Source organism: Molothrus aeneus, chromosome 5 (assembly GCF_037042795.1).
Source record: "Molothrus aeneus isolate 106 chromosome 5, BPBGC_Maene_1.0, whole genome shotgun sequence".
Classification (NCBI taxonomy): Eukaryota; Metazoa; Chordata; class Aves; order Passeriformes; family Icteridae; genus Molothrus; species Molothrus aeneus.
In genome coordinates, this window is record NC_089650.1 from 14,335,718 (window position 1) to 14,359,251 (window position 23,534).

The 23,534-nt window shown below is 37.8% G+C and overlaps 1 protein-coding gene across 1 annotated transcript in view; it reads left to right on the forward strand.

Moving 5' to 3' along the window:
• The window catches only part of TRIM24 (tripartite motif containing 24), a 54,539-nt gene that overhangs the window by 12,062 nt on the left and 18,943 nt on the right, over positions 1–23,534 (forward strand). The window contains exons 2-7 of the mRNA XM_066549721.1: positions 8,709–8,827; positions 17,471–17,618; positions 19,564–19,696; positions 20,999–21,115; positions 22,127–22,241; positions 22,873–23,019. Of these exons, the coding sequence (XP_066405818.1) occupies positions 8,709–8,827; positions 17,471–17,618; positions 19,564–19,696; positions 20,999–21,115; positions 22,127–22,241; positions 22,873–23,019 (779 nt within the window). The remainder of the gene's footprint in view (positions 1–8,708; positions 8,828–17,470; positions 17,619–19,563; positions 19,697–20,998; positions 21,116–22,126; positions 22,242–22,872; positions 23,020–23,534) is intronic.

Sequence of the window (23,534 nt, forward strand, 5' to 3'; positions counted from 1 at the left end):
AGGTACTAAAACTTGGCAACACTGCAAAGAAACTTTATCCATTTTTCAGGTGTAAAATTCTATTCTGTGGAATAGAATAAATAATATAGCATAATAAATCAGTATTAGTTTTGTGCTGCCATTAAGAGTTGCTTTTTCATAGATGCAAAAATCCTGCCTGCAGACAAGCTTTGTTATTGAACAGCTTTTAAATATAACATGTAGTCAGAATAGGCTGGATTTGGGAGTCTTGGGTTATATTACTTAAATGCATTAAATGGCTTGGAGCTTTACTTTTTTATTCCATTAATAATGCCTTGCAGAGCACTCAAACTTATCTGATATAAACTGTAGGAAATAGGTATCTTTATTTTTTTCTCTTATTAGCGTGGGAATTTTCATCAAATATTTTTTGTACTTTTCATTATCTCTGTCCCTGTCAACAGCAAGCTTTAAAAAAATAAATCTAGAAAATTTTAAAATATTGCCAGGTCAAAGTATTTGTTATAGAACAGATTTAATTGCAGCACAGATTCAAAATGTACCTTTAAAAATACTCTGAATTTATTGAGAAATACATAAATTCCTCTTTTTTGCTGTTGAGTATCTAAGTGTTGGCCAGTGTACTTGGATGATAAGTGTGCTGTTACTGTATTGTCGTTGAAGAATATATTGAAGAGACATTAATTAGTAAAAAAATCTCTTCTTAGTAACAATTAGCCCTTTTTTCCTCTCCACCCTCTCACCAAACAAAAGAACCTAAATAAAGGCAGAGCCCATTATTTTAAACCAACATATTATTTCTATGTAATTTTAAACATCCATTCCCTGCACAAATACTTTACAGATAAAGTTGATGGAATGTTCCATTACATTTTGCATCACTATAATCTGTGTTTTGAGATAGTTTGAAGGAAACATAACAAGAGATCTTGATGACTTCTGAACTCTGTCCTTGAGGAGAACCTCAAAATAAATATCCATGTAGCAGAATATGGACAGATGCCATGAACACTGCAGTTAACAAGTTGATGGCTCTGAATACGGACACTTGAAGATTTTAAACCAAGTTTTCCTTTGGAGCTACAGACTGCAGTTTGGTAGGGTGCAAAGATCTGTGTGCCTCAGTTGTGTTCTCCAGCAGGAACTTAAGATCACAGTATCAAAAATACATGGCATAGAATAGGCGGGTAAACTGCAAGTCAGCTGTCTGAACTAAAATATCTTCTGCCATTGCTGAATTTTTGGGATGCCTGTAATATTTTAAAAATGTCTGGTAAATGTACTGCACAATCCACAGGAACCCTATTTCCTTCTGGAATAGTAGCTGGAAGCCAGGCAGGATATTACCTTCAAATTAGGGATGTCTGTTTAGGCACCTGAATTGCTCCCCTGAGCCTAGTGGTGGGGAAAATGAGGGCCAAGAGGGTAGTTTGCCAAGTCTCTTAGGTAGTTTCCAGTTTCAGAGTGGTGAACACATTGAGAATGGAAGCAGACTGGTGAGGAACAGGTTGCAAGGATGCATCTGAGCACTTGAAGAAGAGAGGGAGTAGTATGAGCTAGTCAAAGGCCTTGAGTTGCATTATCAGTCCTGTTTTAGATGACATTTATAGTGAAAAACTCTGACTAAAGCCTGTTACCTACTGTTGTTTCTACTACCTACTGTTGCTTCTAATTTGGTTCCCTTAATATGATCCAGATTCTTAGTAGTTATTTTTTGAGGCTTTTTTTTACCTTTACATCTGTTCAGCGTTGATGGGAATATTAAGGTAGCTGGGGCTAAATAGAAGAAGTGGGTGAAACCCTCAAGAGTGTCACATGTTGTTTCATCCTTTCAACAAAGAATTAAAAAGAACTAACTCTTCCAGTGCCTGAGAAGGGCTTGGTTCTCTGGGTTGGGACTGGCTCTTACTGTCCAAATTACACTCTGCTAACCTGCTATTTTTATAGCTAGGATTTCTGGGAATAGAGGCATTGTACTGCCACTGCTGAACTAACAGCTGGTGGTAGATGAGAACTCAAAAAGATGAAGGCCAGAGTATGAAATGTAGCGCTCCAAAGAAATGATTATTAGGTGTGTTGTGCTGTAAGGCAGGGTTCATCTTCATACCAGAGATTCTGACAACAAATTTTTTTTATTCCAGTCATTTTTTTTTTTTTAATCAATTATTACCTGTTAACATGCTGCTATTTATGGAGGAAGGTACTAATTTCCTTGTTCCAGAAACACATGGATACAATGGACTTGAGCACTGTTGGCAAGATCCAAGAGTATCTGCAAAATGGTATTTTAGTAAAATGTATAAATCTAAACAGTATTAAGCCCACTTTTAAAATGAAATACTTGGCTGCTCAGAGAAAACGATGCAAGAATATCCCAGAATCTTAAACATGCTTGCATGTTATATGTCTGAATTCATTACATATCATTTGGAAATACTTGATAATTTCAGGACTGGAAAGAATGTATTTTAATTTGGATGAAAGAAATGCTCATCACAGTCAGCAGTGACAATTGGCTTGTTGGCAGATTCTGCATCATGGTTTAAGCACGTTCATTGCAAGACAGTGAGAGTTTTTGTTCATCATCTTGGACTTAAACATTGTCCATCCCACAATAACAATGTTTCCTTTTGTTAGCACTGTGACACTTCTTATAATTGTGTTGAAGAAAATGCCTTGGATGGCTTTGGATGTGGATGTAAACTCTGCCACCAGAATTTCTTAAGGTATTCAGAAGTGGCTGGAGAGTCAATCCTTGCAAAATTTACAATTTTTGAAGTCTAATACACGCTATGTAAAATGTTTGAGGATTGGGCATATATAGCAAAAACAATGAACCATTTCACAGAGCAGCTGAAATATTTTAATTCAGCTCTGCAGTGCTTTCCAAGAAAGTCAATGTACTGCAGCATAAAAACTGGCCTGTAACACTCTTCCACAGGGGGGATTACAGCTAATAGTCTTTGTCTGGTTTTCATTTATTTGCATTTTAAAGGATTTAAAATAATTTAAATTTACAATTAATTAATTATAATTTTAATAAACTTTTTGCTAGATTGGTGGTGGGTTGGAATGTTTATGTCTTGGCAGTAGGTGCCAATTTTCCCTTGAGATGTGCCTCTTATTGGTTTAACCTATCTCCCCTCTACTAGCAGCAGCAGGCTGTCACAACTAGATGGGAGCAGCTTTTTCTGGAACAAACTGGTTTGAAGAAGTTGCCAATTTTGCAGCACCAGTAGTGGCTTAATGAGAAGCAAGAGGAAAGCAGTAATTATTTTAAAAATTGATTCAGACATTATTTCACAAGATACTGCCTCTCAAATTAAGTTTTCTAAGTGTTTGTTCTTAACTGGGAAACATGACCTGTGTAAATATAACCTTCTTACCCTCAAACCCATGCATTTTAATGAAAAGGCTTGCAAGTATTAATGGTATCTATAGAAAGAGCAAGAGGAGAAAAGAATCTGTAGCTCACAGTAAGAACACCCTAATTTTCTGTGTAGTTAAAAATCTTATAGCTGGTGCTGCCTTCAATCTCTGTCATACCTTTTATTAGTTTTAATTAGCATGTCCATGTTTTAAACATTTTAACTGGATGTGTAACTTGCTGCTGATATTTTTTTGTTCTGAAATCTGTATGGTTGGAATTTCAAGCAAAACATCTGTAAAACTGGGAAAGATTGCTGCACAAGACCCTAATTATTTATTCTGTAATGACTATGTCGTTGCAGGTAAAATTGCCAGTTGCTTCTGAGCACTCTATTTAATAAAGAGAGCTCTCTTTCAGAGAACTAGTGGGTTTTTTGACTGATTTAATCTGAAGAAAGGGAACTATTAAATCCTCCTTTTTTTAGTAAAGCACTTTGCATCTACTAACAAAAATACTCTCTTGGATCTACAAATGATCATCCAGTGGCTTTATTAAATTGGCTCTGAAACTTGTTTGCAATAGTGAAGACGCAAATGAGTCAAAATTGGGGCAAAGCAGAGCAGTCTCCTCCTATTGTCTCGGGATGCTTCAGTGGTCTTGAATGTGCTTCCAGGAAATTGAGTTTGGAGTTGGAAATAATACTGTATAACCTATAAATCCATTCCACTGAATGGCATGAGATGCCCTTGTGGATGCAGTGTGTAACTTGTGAAGAAGCCTAAGAATGGGCCATGATTTTTCCTACCTAAAATGCAGTTTAGCATTCCTTTAAAGAGGTGCACGTGTTATGAGCCTGTATACAGTGAGGGGAAAACACTCTTCTCTCCTGGAACAGCCCCATTGAATCAATATTGCAGTCCCTAATCCAGCTCAGTGCATGGCAGCACAAATCTTTTTTGTTGTCACAGGATAGAAATGAATGTGAGGCAACCAGCATTGCTACTCTTGTAGCATTGTGGTGTCCTGGCCTGGTTCAAGCAAAATCTGAATGTGACATTCCACAACTGCTTGGTTTTTCTAAGAATGCTGCTCAGAAGGGTGGAGGTCTTCTCTTTTACTCCTATGTAAGAGCCGCAAGGGCTTGATGCAGCTCCTTTTACAGCTGAAAAAACAATGCTCCTGATGCTAAGATCCAGCTATTGAGATGTGCCTCTGCCCAAATTAGGGGTCAAACAAGATCATACACTGAAGTCCATAATACAGATTTTATTTCATGGACTGTCAGGGAGAAAGGTAGAAAGAAATGGAAAAGAGAGCAGAGAGATCAGATAATCACCACCTATAGATCCAGTGGTGTCTTTTTGATCCTTCTTCACCCTGGGCTTCACTCGTTAGTGGTATTTTCCAGGTCTTTTCACTATTCATACATATTAGCAAAGAAACAAATTACTGCTCATTGGCTACACAGTGCTACTATTCTATTGGTTAATTGATTCCCTTGCTTCTAATGCTAATTAGTCCTTGTACTCCTTGTACTCTTCCTCTTTGTTTGAGTTGGTGGTCGATCTCCCCCTGCTGGAATTGCATTTTACCAAGCCCAAGCTGATTTCAGCACAGTTGCTGAGCTGGCTTTCCTTGTGGCCCGTAAATTCTGCAGTTGTGTGACAAATTCTTCTCCCGCAGCTTTGTTAATCTCCCCCTAGAGCTGAGATAACACTCAGACAACAGCACCCCTTTTATCTTATCTCGGGTTCCTGCTGTGGTGGCTTACCTTACAATCCAAGTTCCAGGTATCCAGGGAGGCATTTTCAGGTGGCCTCAGTGGTTGGTAGTGGTCACAGATTTCAGCTTTTCCAGAACTTGGGGTGATCTTTCTTTGGCCAGTGACATGCATATGAGCAGTTGCTTCTTTACACACATTTCCACAGTGGGAAATTATGTTGGGATGCATTACCCAGAATGAGCTAACCAGGTCTCACCTCTGCCAGGCCTGGAGATAGCACTATCCTGTCACTCTATTCTGTCCTGATCTCATGGCAAAGTCAGCCTGGGGCTGTGCCAATGTTTGAGACAGGCAACTGTGTTAACTCCTTCCACCTGGCACAAAGGAGCAGATAAAAATGTGGGATCTGCTCACTCATCATCCTCACAATTATAATGATGATGATTATGAAACTCCTCCCAACTTAAGTCATATGTTATCACCTTCTTGTGTTTGCTCCATTACAGAGAAATAAGAATCTTATAGAATTACTTTGACTAATAGAAACCCTGATACTTGAGGTTTTTTGGTGAAATTCACCATCCTGAGGTTGACTAAATCTGGGTTAAAATTGATTTGTGTAGCAGTCATCAATTCAGGATTATAACAAAAGCAAGTTTACCCTCACACAGTGGTGGAGGAAACCCCTGACATAAGGCTAGACAGCATAAGGAATTCTAAAGAAGAAAATTCATGAAGACTTCGGGAGTTTTAGGCAATTTTCCCTTTTTTTCCCCTTTTTCCATGTCACACTAGAAATTCTAAGTGATTTCTTGAACAGGTAGTTGGCATACGTTGGCAAGTTCTGTTGGTGAAAAGGCATGTTAAATACTTGGTTTGTCTTGATATGCTTCCTAATTTCTTGCCTCCCCTTCCTTGTCTTCCACATTTTCAACTCAAGCTGACTTACAAACCCTGGTTAATGCTGCTGATCTTGTTCAGTGGCTCCAGGTTTACTCTTCAGTAATGGTGTTGTCCTCTTCCCATATTTGTGCTGCTTCTCATGTTGCTTCACTGTAGTCAGTAGTGCATTTGGGCAGTGAAGCAGAGCAGGGGATGAAAGTAAAGCTTGGGAGAGCAGTAAAAACACATCCATGCCTGAATTGGTTTGCCAGTCTCATTCTATGTCTATACCCATCTCCCAAACACTTGCAAAGACCAACTCAAGACACCTGTGTTGACCTTGATAGAAGGAACAGAACATCATGATGCCTTACATGTCCAAGTAAGGGAACAATGTGTTTTAAAGAAGTAGATTAAATAATGTATAAGTAGGCACACAGGATGCTCCATTTATCCAGTGGATAAATAGATAATGAGGATTACAGTGGGTTTTGTGGTAGCTACGTATCAAGAGGCAACAGTGAATTGTTGAATTCTTAAGAGAAATGCAAGGAAAGGTCACATGTAACACTGGGGGCTGTCAGGGAATACAATCACCAGATACCCCTTCACAGGACCCTGTAGGAACACGAAAGGACTACTCTTCCTAGGAGGTAGATGCATGCAAATTAGGTCTAGAAAAAGTGATGTGTATGTATTAGCCAGGAAGTAGGCTGTAATCAATATTTATGATCATGATGGAATAAATATCTTTTTTGTAAAGTTTCATGACACATCAGAGTAGAGGAAATAACCTGTGTCCAGTGTGCTGCAATAAAGAATGCCTGCTTTTTAGTACTTTAAATTGTGTTAGAAAGTGTCCTCCCTAGCTTATTTTGGTATCAACCCAGAGCACTGTGCTTTGTCAGGATCAAGAATGAGCAGTGAGGGAACCGGGAGAGGGTGGTTTGTAATTGGTGCTGTTGAAAAATGTAAAAAATAGGTTTTTTTGGAGAGTGTGTAGATTGAGTATTAGGAGATGTGTTCACTCTTGACTGTAAATTGATTTGCTTAATTACAGGAGAAATTCAGTACTTGCAGTTCTGCTAGCTACTTGACTTACCAGAACTGAATTTCTCAATTATCCTTGCAGATGATGATATAAAAAATGTTACAAAATTTGTAGCCAAAAAATGGAATTTGTATATCAAAGGAAACTGCACAAATGTGTATTGAAATGCAGACTGGTAAAATGGCACTTAGAGTAAAATCAGGCTTAACATCATAGCTGTTCAAGAGTAAAATCAGGCTTAACATCATAGCTGTTCAGATGAAAGTGAAATGCCTTGATATCAAGTGAAAAACTGGTTGCTGATTTTCCAGAATAAGAATTGCTTTAGTAAAATGGGTGGACTTTTATTAAAGCACTGCTTTATACTGAGTTGCCAGTTAAATCTTGAACATCTGTTGGAAGAATCTTACGAAAAAGTTACCTAAATCTTGTATGAAGCAATTAGAGTAAGGAATTAGGTTCTTCTGCAGAAAGTGAAATATTTAATAGCTTCTGTACTTTTACATTTTATTGTAAAAATAAAACAGAAACTGCTTTAAGCCACGCTGGTTTAGTTAAATATGCAAGTGGTGAGTTATATACTGGTATTGAATTCATTGGGTTAAACAGGTTAAGCAGATCTTTTTTAAGGCCTAAATCTGTGTTTCCTCACAAATGGGAGCTGAAGGTCTAGAATCTATGTCAGTGTAAACTTGCATGACTGTTCTACTGTAGACTTTTTGCATGTGACTTCCATGTCCTAAGTGATTATTTCAGCCTAACTTAATTTCAATTGCTTCCTTTTTTGGTTGTAATGACTACAGTAATTTTCTTCAAGCAAGATATCAGTGCCTAGCATTTTAGAGATTTTTCTTGGACGTTAAAAACAAGCCTCAGTGCTAATAGGACATTCTTATTTTCTGCAGTTAGAAAAGTTTCTGCTTAAAAATGTTTATATGGATCTTTTCCATTTCAACCCAGTCTACTCACAGCTCAACCCCAAGTTTTGAACATTACTTTGTCCTTTCCATTCTGTTGAAAAGACTAATTGTTTAAGCCTTTGTGTTACTGGTTCTCAGCTTTCTTCAACCCGGAGCCTAACTATGTTTCTGTCTGAGAATTGCACCCCATTGTGTCTTGCAGAGGAGAGGAGGGAGAGAGCCCTGCTTATTTATTCCTAAGTTTTTATTACTTTTCCATGCTTAATATGAACATAGTCATGATATTAATACAGGTCAATTCTTCCTTCCTACAAGTCACCTCATTAAATTTGAATGTACTGCATTTGTGCTCTCATGTGACATGGATCAAGGTCAGTCACGTCACGCTGCTGGCGTGTGTGTGTGTGTGTATGTAATACCACTCAGTGTCCCTTGTTAATATTCCACACTAATAAGTGTTTACTTTAATCCATTCTACAGCAACAAATTGTCAATGGGAATATGTTCCCTTTATAGTAAAATAATTATTTCTTTATGAGATTAAGGCAAATTCCTTATGGCATTGAAACAAGAAAATGTTTGACCTTGGATGATAGTATGTCAACGAGTAAATGTTACTTAAGTGATAAATGAGAATTTTCCTTTTCTTGCTCACACCTTATTGACAGGAAAGTAATATAACATCCTTTCAAAATTATTTATCTTTGCAAGTTGTCTTTAAAATTATTTAATATATCTTAGTTTGTGCAAGCATAATCAGATTTTCTTTTTTCCCCCCAGTCGGTGTTATCCGCTGTCCAATTTGTGGTCAGGAATGTGCAGAGAGACACATCATAGATAACTTTTTTGTGAAGGATACCACAGAGGTTCCCAGTAGCACAGTAGAGAAATCAAATCAGGTAAGTGCATTAACATGTAATCAAGTTAACACCTTTTGGACATGTGTGCATATCCTTGGCTTCTTGCTGTGTGGCCTTTTTGCTCTTCATATGCAGACAGAACTTCAACTATTTAGACATCACATGGGGTAGCTACTCTAGAAAATCAGTTGAAATGTATGAAAATACATGTGAAGAAGGTGGTTATGTTACCCTATACTATTTTTAATTGTTGATATAAACTTGCATCTTAATAGCAAAAGATAAAAGTAAGGAATAGGCATTAGAATGGGAATTTCTGTACTTTGGACAGGGTACTTGAAGCACTCTCTGAAGCAAAGATTTGAATAACACTGCACCAGGAGATCTAAATGGACTTTATCACATCACTGACAAAACATGGCATTAAATAGCTGGAGTCCTGTTGCCAAGGAAGAGGCTCAAGATGCTAACGGGGGAGAATGGTATATTGTAGGGGTTTCTTGTTTGTTTTGCTTATGTAGGTTGCCTCTTCTTCCTTTTGCAGTCAAGTAATAGCCATCTCATAAAAGCTGCTTGTCTGAAAGAACAGTAATATTGGGGGGGTTTTCAGAAGGCAAGTACTAGCTAGTGTGGAAGCAATACCAAACAAATAGTCACATCTGTGTAGGATCACAATTGAACAATCTCTGTTAGCAAAACATTGCATGTCTTCATTTTTAGCTAGTAAGGGAGTATCTCATGCATCTCTTCACTCAAGGACATTGTATTAAACTCCAGGTTGCTATATCAATGTGGCTTGCATTCCAACTCATGCCCTAATATTTGGATGGTGGTCTCCTTTTATTTTTGAAAATTCCTCTTTTTCACTTTCCCATTTTAGGGGAGACTGTATCATTGGCTCTTGAGCTGTTTGCTTCAGAGGCAGTGTCTTAGAGGTCCTTTGTTGTGCCTTCTGCTCCTTTCAAGGCTTAGCTGGAATTTGTGCTTGCGTGTGGGAACAGCCACATCTCTTGGGAGCAGATGGCAGGAGCCAGTCAGGTTTGTGATTCCAACTCACTGGCTATTGAAGGCATATGTGGTGTCATCATCTCTGAGGAACTGAACTTGTGTCTTGCAAGCCATGAAACTGTTCAGATTTTAAGGAATTTTGAAACTGGATTTCTGAGAAATGATAGACCTTACCAGAAACTGAGCTGTGAGTTGCTGGAAGTACAAGCTGTCTTTTTGCAATGTAGGACTGTTTGAACTTGGCTTTTTTTTGGATTTGGCAAGGGGAAATGTTTGTTTTTTGTTTGTCCTCTGGGAATTGCAGGATAATATATGAGTTTTGCAGATGGTTGTGAGATTTACACAGGCTTCCAGTACTGTACAGTAAGATTGACAAAATGAGTAGTCCCTGTTGAAAATTTGACCATAACTTTTATAGTGACTTTAAAATTAGGAAGAGAAGCAAGATGGCAAATAATGTTATGCAAAAGCAGTCCTAAATGTTTGGGGTTTTTTTGAGAGGGTGGGACTGTCCCATAGCCTCTGCTTAGTTATATAACAAGTCCTCAAAGTTACTGCTTTGGGGAGTGGTGACAGAAATGGATTTTTTTTTCCCTTGGGAGTAGTAAACAATTTTTTCAAGTCTCTGATGACCCCCTCTTTCCCCTCACAATATTTTTTTTGCTTCCTGTGAAAGGTAAGTGGAGAATTCCGTTCACTGAGTGGTGTGAGCATTTGTCAGGGAGGTTTTTGAAAGCATTTGTGTTTCCTTCAGATCCTTTCTAGACTTTGGTCTTACTCTTCCATTCCATATTTGTTTTTCCCTCTCCCTGACACAAACCAGCAGGTTTGCACTTTGAAAGCAAGTCTGTTCTTCAGCTAAGGTCCTTGGCTGAACTCAGCACACTTTCTGTAGCAGTTGAAGGCAGACCAGCAGACTTTGCTGAACCAGCAGAATAGGACATTCATGTGCTTTTTTTTTGACTTTTTTCTAAAAAAAGGGAGTTAGATGTTTTATTAGATGCCTGCTAAGTGAGTTACCTCTTGGAAACAAATGATGTGCAGTTTTCCTCATTTGAACAGATTTATTTTGGTATGATAATGAAACTTTTTGTACATTCCTTTGTACCTTGACATAAGAAAAAAGCTACACTGTTCTGTAAATGTCTCTTTTGTGGAACAGCAAAGTTAAATCAATAATAGTTAAACTGATTAGTGTACTGCCCAGGGGGGAATATTATGAGGTTTAAGGATGATACAGCTTTCTAATCAGCCTGTCTTCTTTTGCCTTTGAAGGAACAAAGAGAAAAGCAAGAAAATTTGGCATTAGCATAGGCAACAGATCAGAGAAATTAAAGTAGAAAAGATACTGACACTTGCAGGAAGTACTGCATCAGAGATCATCCAAATTCTATCCAAAACTGTGGCTATTTTATAGGACTTTTTCTACTGAGATAGTTGATTTGTCTTAAGTAGTTTTACAGCTTTATTTGATTGATTAAGAAATTAGAATTGGAAGCAAGGCAAGGGTTTTGTGCAAATATTGTTGTGGCTTAGAACCACTGGTCTGTATCTATGATTAGCCTTATATGTGTGTTGGCAGGAAGGACTGTTTTGTTTCAATCCAAAAGAGACTGTAAAAGACCTCTTGCAAATGAAATGTTTGATTGTTTCAGATTCAAAATAGTACTTATGGTAAAGCAGTTTTTAGCATACTGAATTAAAACTGCAGGAGTGAATGGCATATCATGGAGCCTGGCATTGTGGGAAGAGAAAAATAAGTGGAACCCATGAAAGTTCTGTCCATCAATCTATAATCATGTTTATCTTTCCTGAGCCTGATCTGAGAAGTTCAGTACACTACTGGCATAGCTGTGCTTTCTAGCAATATCTGCTGAAAACTTCAGGAGCACAAGAAGTGAGCATGAAGGAAGTAGAGAACTCGAATTCCCTAGAACATGTTCCACAAGAGCTTTCCTGGGTAGCATGAAAGGTTTTTTGCTGGCTATTAGCATAGGAAACTTTGCAAAATAAAAGAAACTCACAGGAAACACAGTAGTTGTGTAGGTTGTGGGCAGCTAGGACATAAATATTTTGGAAGAGCAGATGCTTTATAATTTTTTTTTCACATTGTGATTTATTGAAAGACTTGGCAAAATTATCAGCTTCTAAAGAGAAGTTTGAAAATAAAAAATAATTATACTTCGTTCATAAGAGTGAGCAGAAAGGGGCTTGCTTGAGACCTAAGAGATGTTGCTGAAGCAAGTGTCAGATTTGAATAAGATTAAAGGGTAGACAAGTGAGGGAAATTTAGGGACTTTACCAGAAGAACATGGTGTATGTAAAGCTATGAAAATAAAAATGAGAAATGTGAGATTGATGCAAGAGAGAGGACCTCAGTGATAACGTGGGAATTGGTGTAGCATCCTGAGCTTCTGGAGCATTTTAGTCTAGGTTCTAATTCTCATAGCTTCTGTATCCAAAACAGAATGCGTGTAAGAATATTATTGATGGTAAGAATAACATTCTGTATCTTTATCAGTAACTGACCTGAGAGTTTAAAATATTGTACTAGGAATGAAGAACAGCTGGGTTTTATGTGAATTGTTGGGAATTGTGATAAATGGATATGATCTGTGCTAACTAAATTGTAACTATATCAATATTTTAGAAAATAATTGTTATAAAATAATAAAGGAAAAGTATACGTGATTGGTGTTACAAAGCAGATGGGGCCCTTGGCAGATGTTACATGTGAAAAACAGGATACAGGATGTAGTATTGAGATAAGCAAGATCCCAAAACAGAATTGGCCTTGGGATGAGCAAAGCTGGGACAATTCCAGGTATGGAATCTAAGTTGTGGTTTTATCTATGCAATAATAAGGCTTATTTGGAATATAATGCTTACTTATATAACACAAAGCCTAGTGTGCATGTGCAACCTGCCAGGTTATTCAGAGGACGGCGAGGAAGATGGTGAGCCTTCCTCTGAAAAGACCACCAAAAAGCCAGGAGACCCCCTAGCAACAATGGAGCATGCACTGTGCAATGCAGTGATGTAGAGTTCAAGAATTGAAAATAGGAGGGGACTTAGATAAAATTATTGATGAATATCTATTAGCATACAGTATAGAAGTTTGGATTCCTTTGTTTTCCCATGTGAGGCAGGGTGAGAAGCCCTCCCCATACCCCGACTGGTTTTGCTTATGCTTTATATGAACCTTAATAATACTTAAATAATCACAAATTTTTGTATATGCTTGATTATATTTCATATACTTGACTGTATTCATTTATATAAAATTGCTGTTCAATTAAAACTGCTGCTAAATTCAATTTTGTTGTTTATTAATTAGACATATAGAACTTCATTCATAACAGGAATGTAGTAACAAGGTATCAGCTTAGATCTGATACTAGATCCAGATATTTGGAAAGCACGTCTGACTGCCAGAGCTGATTAATAAGGACAATTTAGAACAATAAGTTTCTTTAAGTGTATATGGTGCCAGAGGAACCACTGTGTGTGTTTATTATGCTTAAACAGTTTATAAAAGCTGTACCTGTGACCAAAGCATCTCTGAAAGCCAGTGGTTTATGGAGGTGGGTGATAGACTCAGGAAGAGTCACAATATGCCCTTGTATGCTTTGAAGTGATGTGGATATTGATGGGATGGTGGGGTAAGAAGGATTTAATGCATTTTGAACTGTCAGTACATGGTTCATATTGGGAATTACATATAGTCTCTGTCTTCAGTGATTTTTTTATGTGCCAGGAGATAGTTGTGTTGCTATTAGCATCAGTGAGGCTTGGATCCAGTGGGGGAAAGCATTGCATCTCATTTACATTGGTGAAGTTTGGAGTTCACTGAATATTCATCTGCACTACTTTGCTCTCTTCCTTTGAAACCTTTGCTTGATTATTTAATCTCTTTAATACTCAAAGTGTGTTTAATTGGAAGAGTGGTTACTTATTACAGGAGCTGAGAAGACAGGTCTACTACCTCAACTCTTGCAAGTAAATGTGTTTTTTCTGCCATAAAAGCTTGTGTATTTTCTTAAAATAGTACTTACCTGCAACATGCTGAGTAATTTCTGCTTTCATTAAATTTGACTGAAGGATGAATGAACACTTCCTGGGGTTATAAATACTAGAACTTGTAACTGAATTAAATGTAATTACAAGGAAAATTCAATTAAAAATAAATGTCTGTCTGACCAGAATAAAGGCTTGTAGGTTAACTAGAGAGAGTTTTCTTTGAAATCACTGAAACACTGCTTGTGTGAGTCACAGAAATGGGTTTTAGGTTTTGTAAGTGCATAACAAATATTTGCAGTAATTATACTTCCATGTGCTTTAGCTATATGGCTTAATGTAATAACTAGGAATTCTCGCAAAGTCCAACCTATATCTGAAAATGCATATTTCAAATCAGGAGTGGATAGGAGCAAATCTGATGCTACCTAGAAGGCATTGCTGTTTTGACAGCCTGAGTTATGATGTCTATGAAAAGCTTTAGAAATCTGTCTCCTGTCCACTTGGTGGATTTGAAGAGTATAAAGGTGGGATATATATTTTTGATACTACAAAGGAGGAGTTTTGATTCTTTTGGCAGCACCTGATTATTGAATCACAATTTTCATCTCATTCCACATACAGCAGGTCAGAGGAGTTAAAAAAACCCAACTAAAGCATATGGAATAAAGAAAATAGATGAAGCTCTTGGAATCTAGGGAGAATTAATAACTTCAAATATTCTTTGAACTTACCTGAATGTCCTGGCATGTTCATCTGCCTGATTTTGCTAAAGGTGATCTGGAAAGGCTGTTGTGGGGAGGTTGGTTGGTTTTGCTTTTAATTTGGTTCCTGCCTTTCTCTCTCTCTCTCTCTCTCTCTCTCTCGCTCTCTCTTTCTTTCTTCCTTTCTTTTTCTTTCTTTTTTTTTTTTCTTTTTGTTTTGCTTCTTTGACTTAGGGAATGCCTGAAAGACCTTTTTGTTCTTTTTCTCTCTGCTTATTTTGTTTTTAGGGCTGTTTGTTTTTTACACTAGAAAACCAAATATCCAGTATGTAACTCTTCACTCTGACTTTCAAGAACATGTCTGGGTATTTGGGGGCACAGCACAATCACACCTCTCTGGCCACAAGACTGATGTGAAAACTTCCTTGTGCTGCCTGCTCAGTTCACTCTCCAGTCAGCATTGCTGATGTAACTGAGCCTTGGGCTACAATGGTGTAATCAGTCCTGGTTTGCATCACAGTCTTGCAGAGAGTTGCACTGGCACAAAAAGGAGGAGACAACTGGCTCAAGAGAAAGGAGGGAGAATATTTTTTTCCCCAAGAATTAAGAACAGTTTTAAATTTTTTGTTTTGTTTTTCAAAATGTCATTGAATTTAAGGGTTAATAACAAGTGTTATGCTTTAACCCCAGCTGGTAACCAAGCACCATGCAGCCTTTCTTACTTCCCCCTTCCAGTTTATCTCCTTCCTCCCTCCTCACCTCCAGTGGGATGAGGAGAGAATCAGGGGAAAAAAAGATAAAACTGTAGGTTGAGCTAAGAACAGCTTAATAAATGAAACAAAGTAATATTAAATAATTATAATAATAGTAGTAATGAGGGGGGGGGGGGGAGGGAGGAGTAAAGCCCAAGACAAACAAATGATGCCAAATAAATTTGCTCACCACCCACTGACTGGTGCCCAGCCTTTCCCTGAACAGAGATTGGTGCCTCCCACCCAACTGCCCATGGTTCCTATGCTGAGCATGATATTCTGTGGTATGGAATATGGTATGGAATATCCCTGTGGGAAGCTCAGGCCAGCTGTGCTGGCCACACTCCCTCCTTGTACATGTGCTGACTGGCAGAGAGCATGGGAAGCTGAAAACTCCTTGAGTTTGTATAAGCACTGCCTAACAAACTGATGTGCTGGTTGTTGCTATCAATGTTATTTTTGTACTAAAAATCTGAAACCACAGCACTGTGCCAGCTAGTGAGGAAAACCCCCACTGTCCCCACTGAAATCAAGACAGAAAGTAACAATTTTCAATTTCCTGATTACAGTTCACTTCCTCTAATTGCTTTATTTCAATTTTCTAGACTTTTTTAATGATGTCCTGACTTTGGTATTTTTCCCTCATCTACTGGTCTGGATAGGAATAAGAATATTTTTTGTTAAGAGAAGAAGGGGAAGAAAAAGAAAAGCCAAGGAGAAGTTAAATTTTTGAGATTATTTTGAAAAAGAAAACTTTCAGGCTTCATTTTTGTAAAGAAACAGAAAAAGGGGCTCAAGCCCATTTTTTCCTCCTTTACAAGTCACCGTTAGTGAAAAGGAACTACTTCAAACTCCAAGTGACAACAAGAGGGGTCAACAGCCCTTGTGTTGTAACTTCATTTCTCAGAAGCTACTTGTTTTGAGAGCTAACATGATCCAGAAGCATAAGCACAGCATTGGGAATCTGGAACTCATGTTGAAATTCCAGCTCTGTCAGTAACTTGCCATGTGGCCTAAGGCAAATTTTGTGCTAATTTTTCTCTTTCCTGAAGGGGAAACTGGAACACAGTTCTATGTATATATCTTTTATCTGCATGAGATATAAATATTTCCTTCCTCTTTAACTTAGGCTATATTTACCTTGTGTGGGTACAGAAGTCGTTTGGTTGAGGTTTTTTAATCAAACTGAAAACAAAACTAAAACCTAAAATGTTCTCCTTGTTGCTCCTGCGAGCAGAAATGTGTCACTGTGATCTGTAGGATGTAGCAATCTCCAGACACCCCAGGCTTTGGTTTGCAGCAGTGCTAAACACTGCCAGAAATGGGTGCTGGTTACCTCCACCACCACTACATAAGCATGTTCTCTATTTTTTACTACCAAAACCCCACTGAAGGTAGGACTACAGAGGCATTGTAAAGGAGGGGTAAAAATGAAATGATATTATGAGTGTGTATAAAATGGTGTTGTCCATCATTCAAAGTTTTCAACCTGTTGTTCAGACTGTGGTACTGTAGCAATTTTTTCTTGGGTATGTATTTACTCTGTGTAGAGAGCTTTTGGTCTACTGACATGTTTGTTTCCCTTAATTATTTCTTCTTCCTGTTGGGTGTAGTCCAAAGAGCCCAGGAGTTAACAGGCCACAGTTTGAGCATTCTTGTGCATTGGTTGCAAATCTGTTCTGGGGTAGCCTTTTTGACAAACTTAACTGGAATACTGTCTTTAAGATGTGAAGCTAAGATTCTTGAGAGGAACCTTGCTGCTCAGCATGGTGTGTTCTTCCTGAAACCAAGCAGGTGTCTGCAAGCTAAAATTAAAGCTGCTGTGTGAACTGAGGGAGGCTTCTAAAATCAGAGTAGTGCTGCTTGTGTTCTGTCTTTAGTAATATTTCACAAAAGCATCTTGTATACAGTAAACATTGTTTGGCTTCTAAGTGTGCAGGGAATGGTAGAAAGTAGTGGTCTGACTTTTTTCATGTCAGGCAAAGATTTTAGGGTAACACTGACAAAATGACCTGTTTCTTTGAAAAGTCACATTCAATTACTTCTGTGCTGTTATTTATAATGTTCTTGTACCTCAGGCAGTTTTCTGTTCTCATTTCACTGTTTTCAGAAGACTATTAAACTGCACTGAAGATGTATGAAAAATAACCTGTGTGTATATTCCAAACTTATTTTAACAGCTACTTTCTTCCTCTTGTCAGGTCTGCACAAGCTGTGAAGACAATGCAGAAGCTCATGGGTTTTGTGTGGAATGTGTAGAGTGGTTGTGCAAGACCTGCATCAGAGCTCACCAGAGGGTTAAATTCACAAAGGATCATACTGTGAGGCAGAAAGAGGAAGTATCTCCAGGTAACATATTTATAATTTCACAAAGAATTTGTGTCTGCATTGGAAAGTTACGTTGGACCAACACACTTTTTTAAAAAAAGTGGTAACTTGAAAGCTGATGTTCTGTCAGTTTTTTGTCTCAGATTAGCTGAATAGTGGTACAGGTCATTTTTATTTTATTTTAATTTTTTTAACATGTTTTAAACCAATAAATACACATAGATTTTGTCTTTCACATGGATTGATTGCAGATTATTGTCTAGACTTTAGAGATCAGCTGCAGAAAATACTTCTTTAGGCATTTGGCTTCTCTAGTTTTACTAGAGGTCTAATAAATGGTTAATATGAGCTTTATTGTATGCAGCAGGAAAAGGAGCACTAATAGATTATATATTTTCAGCATTCTGATAAAAAGCCAGCCAAAATTCATGTTTTAGCTAAGTATCTTCTGAGCTTGAAATGTTTTTCCTTAAAAATATAAGGGAAGTATATTATGAATTGGGGCACTTTTCCTTAGTAGGATCTACAATAATTTGGGCTAGAAGGGACCTCAGGAGATCATGTAGTCCAACCTCCTGCTTCAGGCATTCAGTTCTGAGCTCCAGCTGCTCAGGGCTTTATCCATTTGGGCCCTGGGAACCAGCAATGATGAATGTGGTGTACAGTACAGCCTCTCTTGAGAAATCTTGACTACTCTGTGGTAGAAAAGGTTGTATTTTTCTGTTCATAGAGAACCTTTTTTGTTTGAGTTTTGTCCCCACTGTGTCTTGTCTTGTCGTGTCATTGAAGGAGGATAATAAATGTTACAGGATGCTGACAAACATTCTACTGGTTCTAATACGTCCATTGGACTTGAATGGTTTTTCTTGTAAACACATACTTTTTAGAAATTGTTATATATTATTTTAAATATATGTATTATTAGAATAGGTACTTATTTTTGTTCCACGCTATCTAGTACTATGAGGTAATCTATTGTTCAAAGGGTCTCTTCCACCATGGTACTTCGAAGATATTTGCTGTATTGTGTATCCTACTTTCACCTGTAGTTAATCAAAAGTGAGTACTGAGTGTACTTTCAAGAGAGGACAAAAGTGGGTAGGAGTGGCTGATGGACTGGTAGGCAGAACAGGACTTGGTGGTAGGAATGGTCTCAGTGCACTCAGGCCTCTTTGGGAGGCAGTTTGTTGGTGAGTTGGAAAGAATTTTGACTGAAGGATACAGATCTGAAAATAACTTCTTCCAGATTTTTGGAAAATACATAAATGAATGGATATGGAAAAGAGACCTTATTGATCTGCAGTGAAGGATGGGTTGCAGTGTGAAGCCAGTTTTCATTACAGGCTGGATAATACTTATGAACTCAGTGTCCAACCTAACTCCTAGGAAATCACCCTTTGTCAGTTAAATTGTTTAAAGAAACAGATTCCATTTCTATGATCTGGTGGTGTTTCCTGCTCCCTTTGGTACTGGCTCACTAGAAACTGAATGAGAACTCTCACCCATTTAGAATGGGGTCCTGAAGGGCAGTTCATATCCCTTGGTTGTTACATTCTGTATGTTCTATATTTTGAATGTCCATGTCTTGATATCCTCAAACCCCTTTCCACCAAGTGAGCTGAGAAAGAAGACAGAGCAGAAATTAAGTCAACCATCTCCATTTAAGAAAGGAGCTTGTTGATTTTGCCATGTCTTTTGCAGCTGCAGCAGTACTGGCTACTCCTTTTGTAAATAGTTTTGTGAGGCCAGAAGAGAGAATGTTAAAACAGGTTCTAGACATTTTCCATTAGAAAGGGTGCTAGCTCCATGCTTGAGCAAGAAGAGTGACACATTGCAGTTTGAGCTTATGGCTGTTACAGTCTCAGTGAGGGACCTGATACACACTTGGTCATCTAAGGAAAAGCAGGAGAGTGCAAATCTTGAACCAGTTCAGTAGACTGTCCTAACATCTTCCTTTATTCCACAGAGGCAGTTGGAGTGACCAGTCAGCGACCAGTGTTCTGCCCTTACCACAAAAAGGAGCAGCTGAAGTTGTATTGTGAAACCTGTGACAAGCTGACCTGCAGAGACTGTCAGCTACTAGAGCACAAAGAGCACAGGTATCAAAGCAAAGGGTGTATTTTATCCATCTCGCTTGCTGGAGGGTAGCCTGAAGTAGATTCAGGCAATCTAGTTCTAGCTGTATGGAGCACAGTCAGGTGGAAAAAGTGTAAACTAAAATTTTCTGCTCAGACATGAAACTCACAATAAAACAGAGACTGTATCCCAAAGAATGTGACTGATGAGTGTGTGTTACATTTAGAATAAAACCTAATTCTTCCAGTTGTTAATCTGGTGACTTGAGCACAAGACCTTTTTTACAGTCAAGTTATTTGGTCAGAATTTGTTGCTATGCAGCTCTTCAGAGAGTCCTTAGAAAACACAGGGGCTGTGTTATGCAACTGTACACTTATGTGTAATTCCTCCCTTTGTCCTTCAACAAGATTATATAACAACGTTACCAAACCATTTTGAATGGAGAAAATGGGAATTCTTTTTTCTGTGAAGACCCCTTTCAGAGGAAGAGTTAACCTACAGTTTGGCTAATACTGTACTTTGAAAACACCATAACACTCAAATCTTTGTGTTGCTGTTCTCTTTTGGACATCTCTTACTGGTCACCAAAGCTGAAAGGCAGAATTATATACAACTTCTGAGTACAAGGCAAAAATCTTGCTGGTTAACACATACTGTTGTGTTTTGGGGCAGATGCACTCTGGTTAAATATTAATTGCTTGCTATACCTGATGCAACCACCCAAAGAGCTTGCTTGCCTGACCAGGTGAATGTCAGTAGGTGGAGAAGTGTTGGCCACTCTTGCTCCTTGGAACAGGCTAAACATTGCTCTTGCAGAGTTGCAGTCTTCCTCTTTTATTCTTCTTTTCTTAGGATTTATATCCCTTTTATAATGTGCCACCTCTTTTTTTCCTCAAATTGCTAAAGATTTTGGTTCCTTGATTTAAAATGTTGCCAACTTCTACCAGCTCAGCAATCTCTTTTATTTCTGCATCCTTGTCCTGCATGAAGTAATAGCTTACCTGCATTTTCACATTCAAAGTGATGACTACCACAAAACATTTTTTTTTTGCTAAAATTAGGCTATGGTCACACAATATCCTTTTGTATTTATGAAAATCATAAATTCTTACCCCAGTATGACAGGAAATAGACTGTAAATTAAATGTACTATAAATGAAATATGTAAGCATTTGTTGACATGTGTTTCCATGATGACATTTAAGTTTCAGATTTGAGCAGCCCCTTTCTTTAAATAAAGAGGTATTATTTTGTAAGTCACTCTGCTCTTTAGCAAGTCTATAACACCTTTTATATGTGTAAATCCTCACTGCTTTTTACTACAGGTACCAGTTCATAGAAGAAGCTTTTCAGAACCAGAAAGTTATCATTGAGACACTAATCACCAAATTGATGGAGAAGACAAAGTACATAAAATATACAGGGAAACAGATCCATAACAGGTTTGTATTAGATTGAGGTTAAAACTGACAGAAGGCAACTTTACATACACTGTAGTTTCTTGAAATGTTTAAGTTACTGTATTTTGTACCTCCCTCCTTTTATTCTTCCAGCAAGAGGAATTATAAAGTTCACTGTAGTGGCTTGTTTCCTGCTCAGCATGCTTGGCTGTGTTAGGTAATTCTTCTGCTCAGCCTGTGGACTTAATGGGCAGCAATTGCTTGGGTGCAACAAAACAACTTATGCAATAAAGACTGTAGAAGACAGTCTTAAATGCTTCCCCACCACCAGCACATTAATTTTCTTAGTGTAGATCCCTCATAGAAAGTGAAAGGTTATGACTCATGTTTTCATAATGTTTGTGACATGTATTTGAAGATCTATGTAGTACTTTTATGCTTGGGGCTCTATTCATTGGGTACTACAAACCCAGGAGAAAAATAAATCTGTAAAATGCAATCTGCAGTGAGCCTTTGTGGCTGCTCCTTCAGCAGAGTTCAGGGGCTGCAGTACCCAGGGAGGATCAGCACAGCTGGGGATGCCAAGTGTGACTTGAACCCTTCCTTCATCTTTGCAGTAGAGGTTTCCCCAATATAACATTAAGCTTTGCTGTTAGGAGTTTGAGCACTGTTGCAGAAACAGCTAAATTAGTGCCATTCTACCTGAGATGGAAATTAGATTTAAGCAGTTTTGATTGGCATGGACCATTCCAGAAAAGTGCCAAAACTCTGAAAAATCAGCAATTTCAATTAAAATGAGCATTTAATAGGGGCACATGTCAGAGTTATGACATTAGTGTTTGCCACCAGTTAATGAATTTTGTCATAGGTCACTGTTACTCGCTCTATTTCTCCCAGTAATTTTCCTGGCTATAAGTATCTGATGATACATGTATTAATTGCTGCATATGACAAGAAGTATTGTAGTCTAAGCCACAGATTTTTTGTTAAATACTGTTTAGAGGATGGGTTTATGAGCTAAAGAACATTATTTTCTATACTGTTTACTTACAGAATTCTTGAAGTGAATCAGAATCAAAAGCAGGTGGAACAGGATATTAAAGTTGCCATATTTACACTGATGGTAGAAATAAATAAAAAGGGAAAAGCTCTGCTGCATCAATTGGAGGTAATTTCATTTCTATCATAAGAAAGAAAAACTTTCAATCTTATTTTTTTTTTTTTGATGTATTCATATTACAGTAAATTTCTAGCATGAGTCCTCCTGTGCATGTCCTATCATGATTCCAAAGTGGAGAGATGTCCTATAGAAGTACTTGAGCAAGTGGGGTTTTTGGTGGAGGAAAATTTGGTTTTTGAGGGGTGGCCAGTTTCTTTCTCCATGCTTTTACAATTCATAATTCCACATGTCATGCATGAAAAGTGTTTTATCAGATTTTTTCATAAATTCAGTAATCCAGTAGCAAATCACAGGAGAAAATTCTCTAGAATGGGTACCTGGAAAAATAATATCTCCAATTGTGTTGTAAAAAGAGAGAGTGTGTGTGTGTAGAGATGCACACACATACATATATATATATATAAATATATGTAAAAATGTGTAATTAGCACAGAAAGCCCTGATACCTTGAGTAAATGTGTACTGACTTTTCTGTTTGATAGCTGCTGCATCAGGGGGCAAGAGTCCTTTTTAGAGGAGCTAAGTGAAACCATTGATCATTGTGAATTACCAGTATGAAAGTTAATGCCTTTTAACTGTAAGCTGAACCTTTTGACTGGAACTGCTTTTCTACTTGCAGACTCTGGCAAAAGAGCACAGGATGAAACTTCTGCAGCAACAACAGGAAGTGGCAGGTCTCTCTAAACAGCTGGAACATGTCATGAATTTTTCCAAATGGGCAGTTTCCAGTGGGAGCAGCACAGCACTGTTGTACAGTAAACGTTTGGTAAGGTTAGGAAGACAGCTCTCTCCATTCACCCAGAGATAGGGTTAACTCAGATATGCATGCACATGCTTGTCTGGAGTACTAGGGTATTAGAATTTTTAATGATTATCTACTAATTGGAATATTTATATATGCTTGTCTTGGTTTTCTCTTAAACATAAATACAGAATGTTTCTATAAATTTAGCTCTCTGGTCATCATTCTCTCCTGTTACAATACCATAGAACTGTTGTAGATCTGCAGAAGCAGGAACAACTCCTTTTCTGTGGGTTGAAAACCATGAAGCCATGAAACACTGGCAAAAAATGTTGTGTGGCCTACATCATCATTGTGCTTCTTTACAATATTTGCTACAGCATCTGAGTTCATGAAAAACAGTATTTGTATATGATAGTGTCTGGTATCTAGCATTTTAATGTAAATATTATTGTATGCCTTTGTTCAGTCAGATTCATCTCCCACTGAAAGACTTTCAAAATTGATAAAAATCAAACAAAGGTTTTTGTTTGTCCATA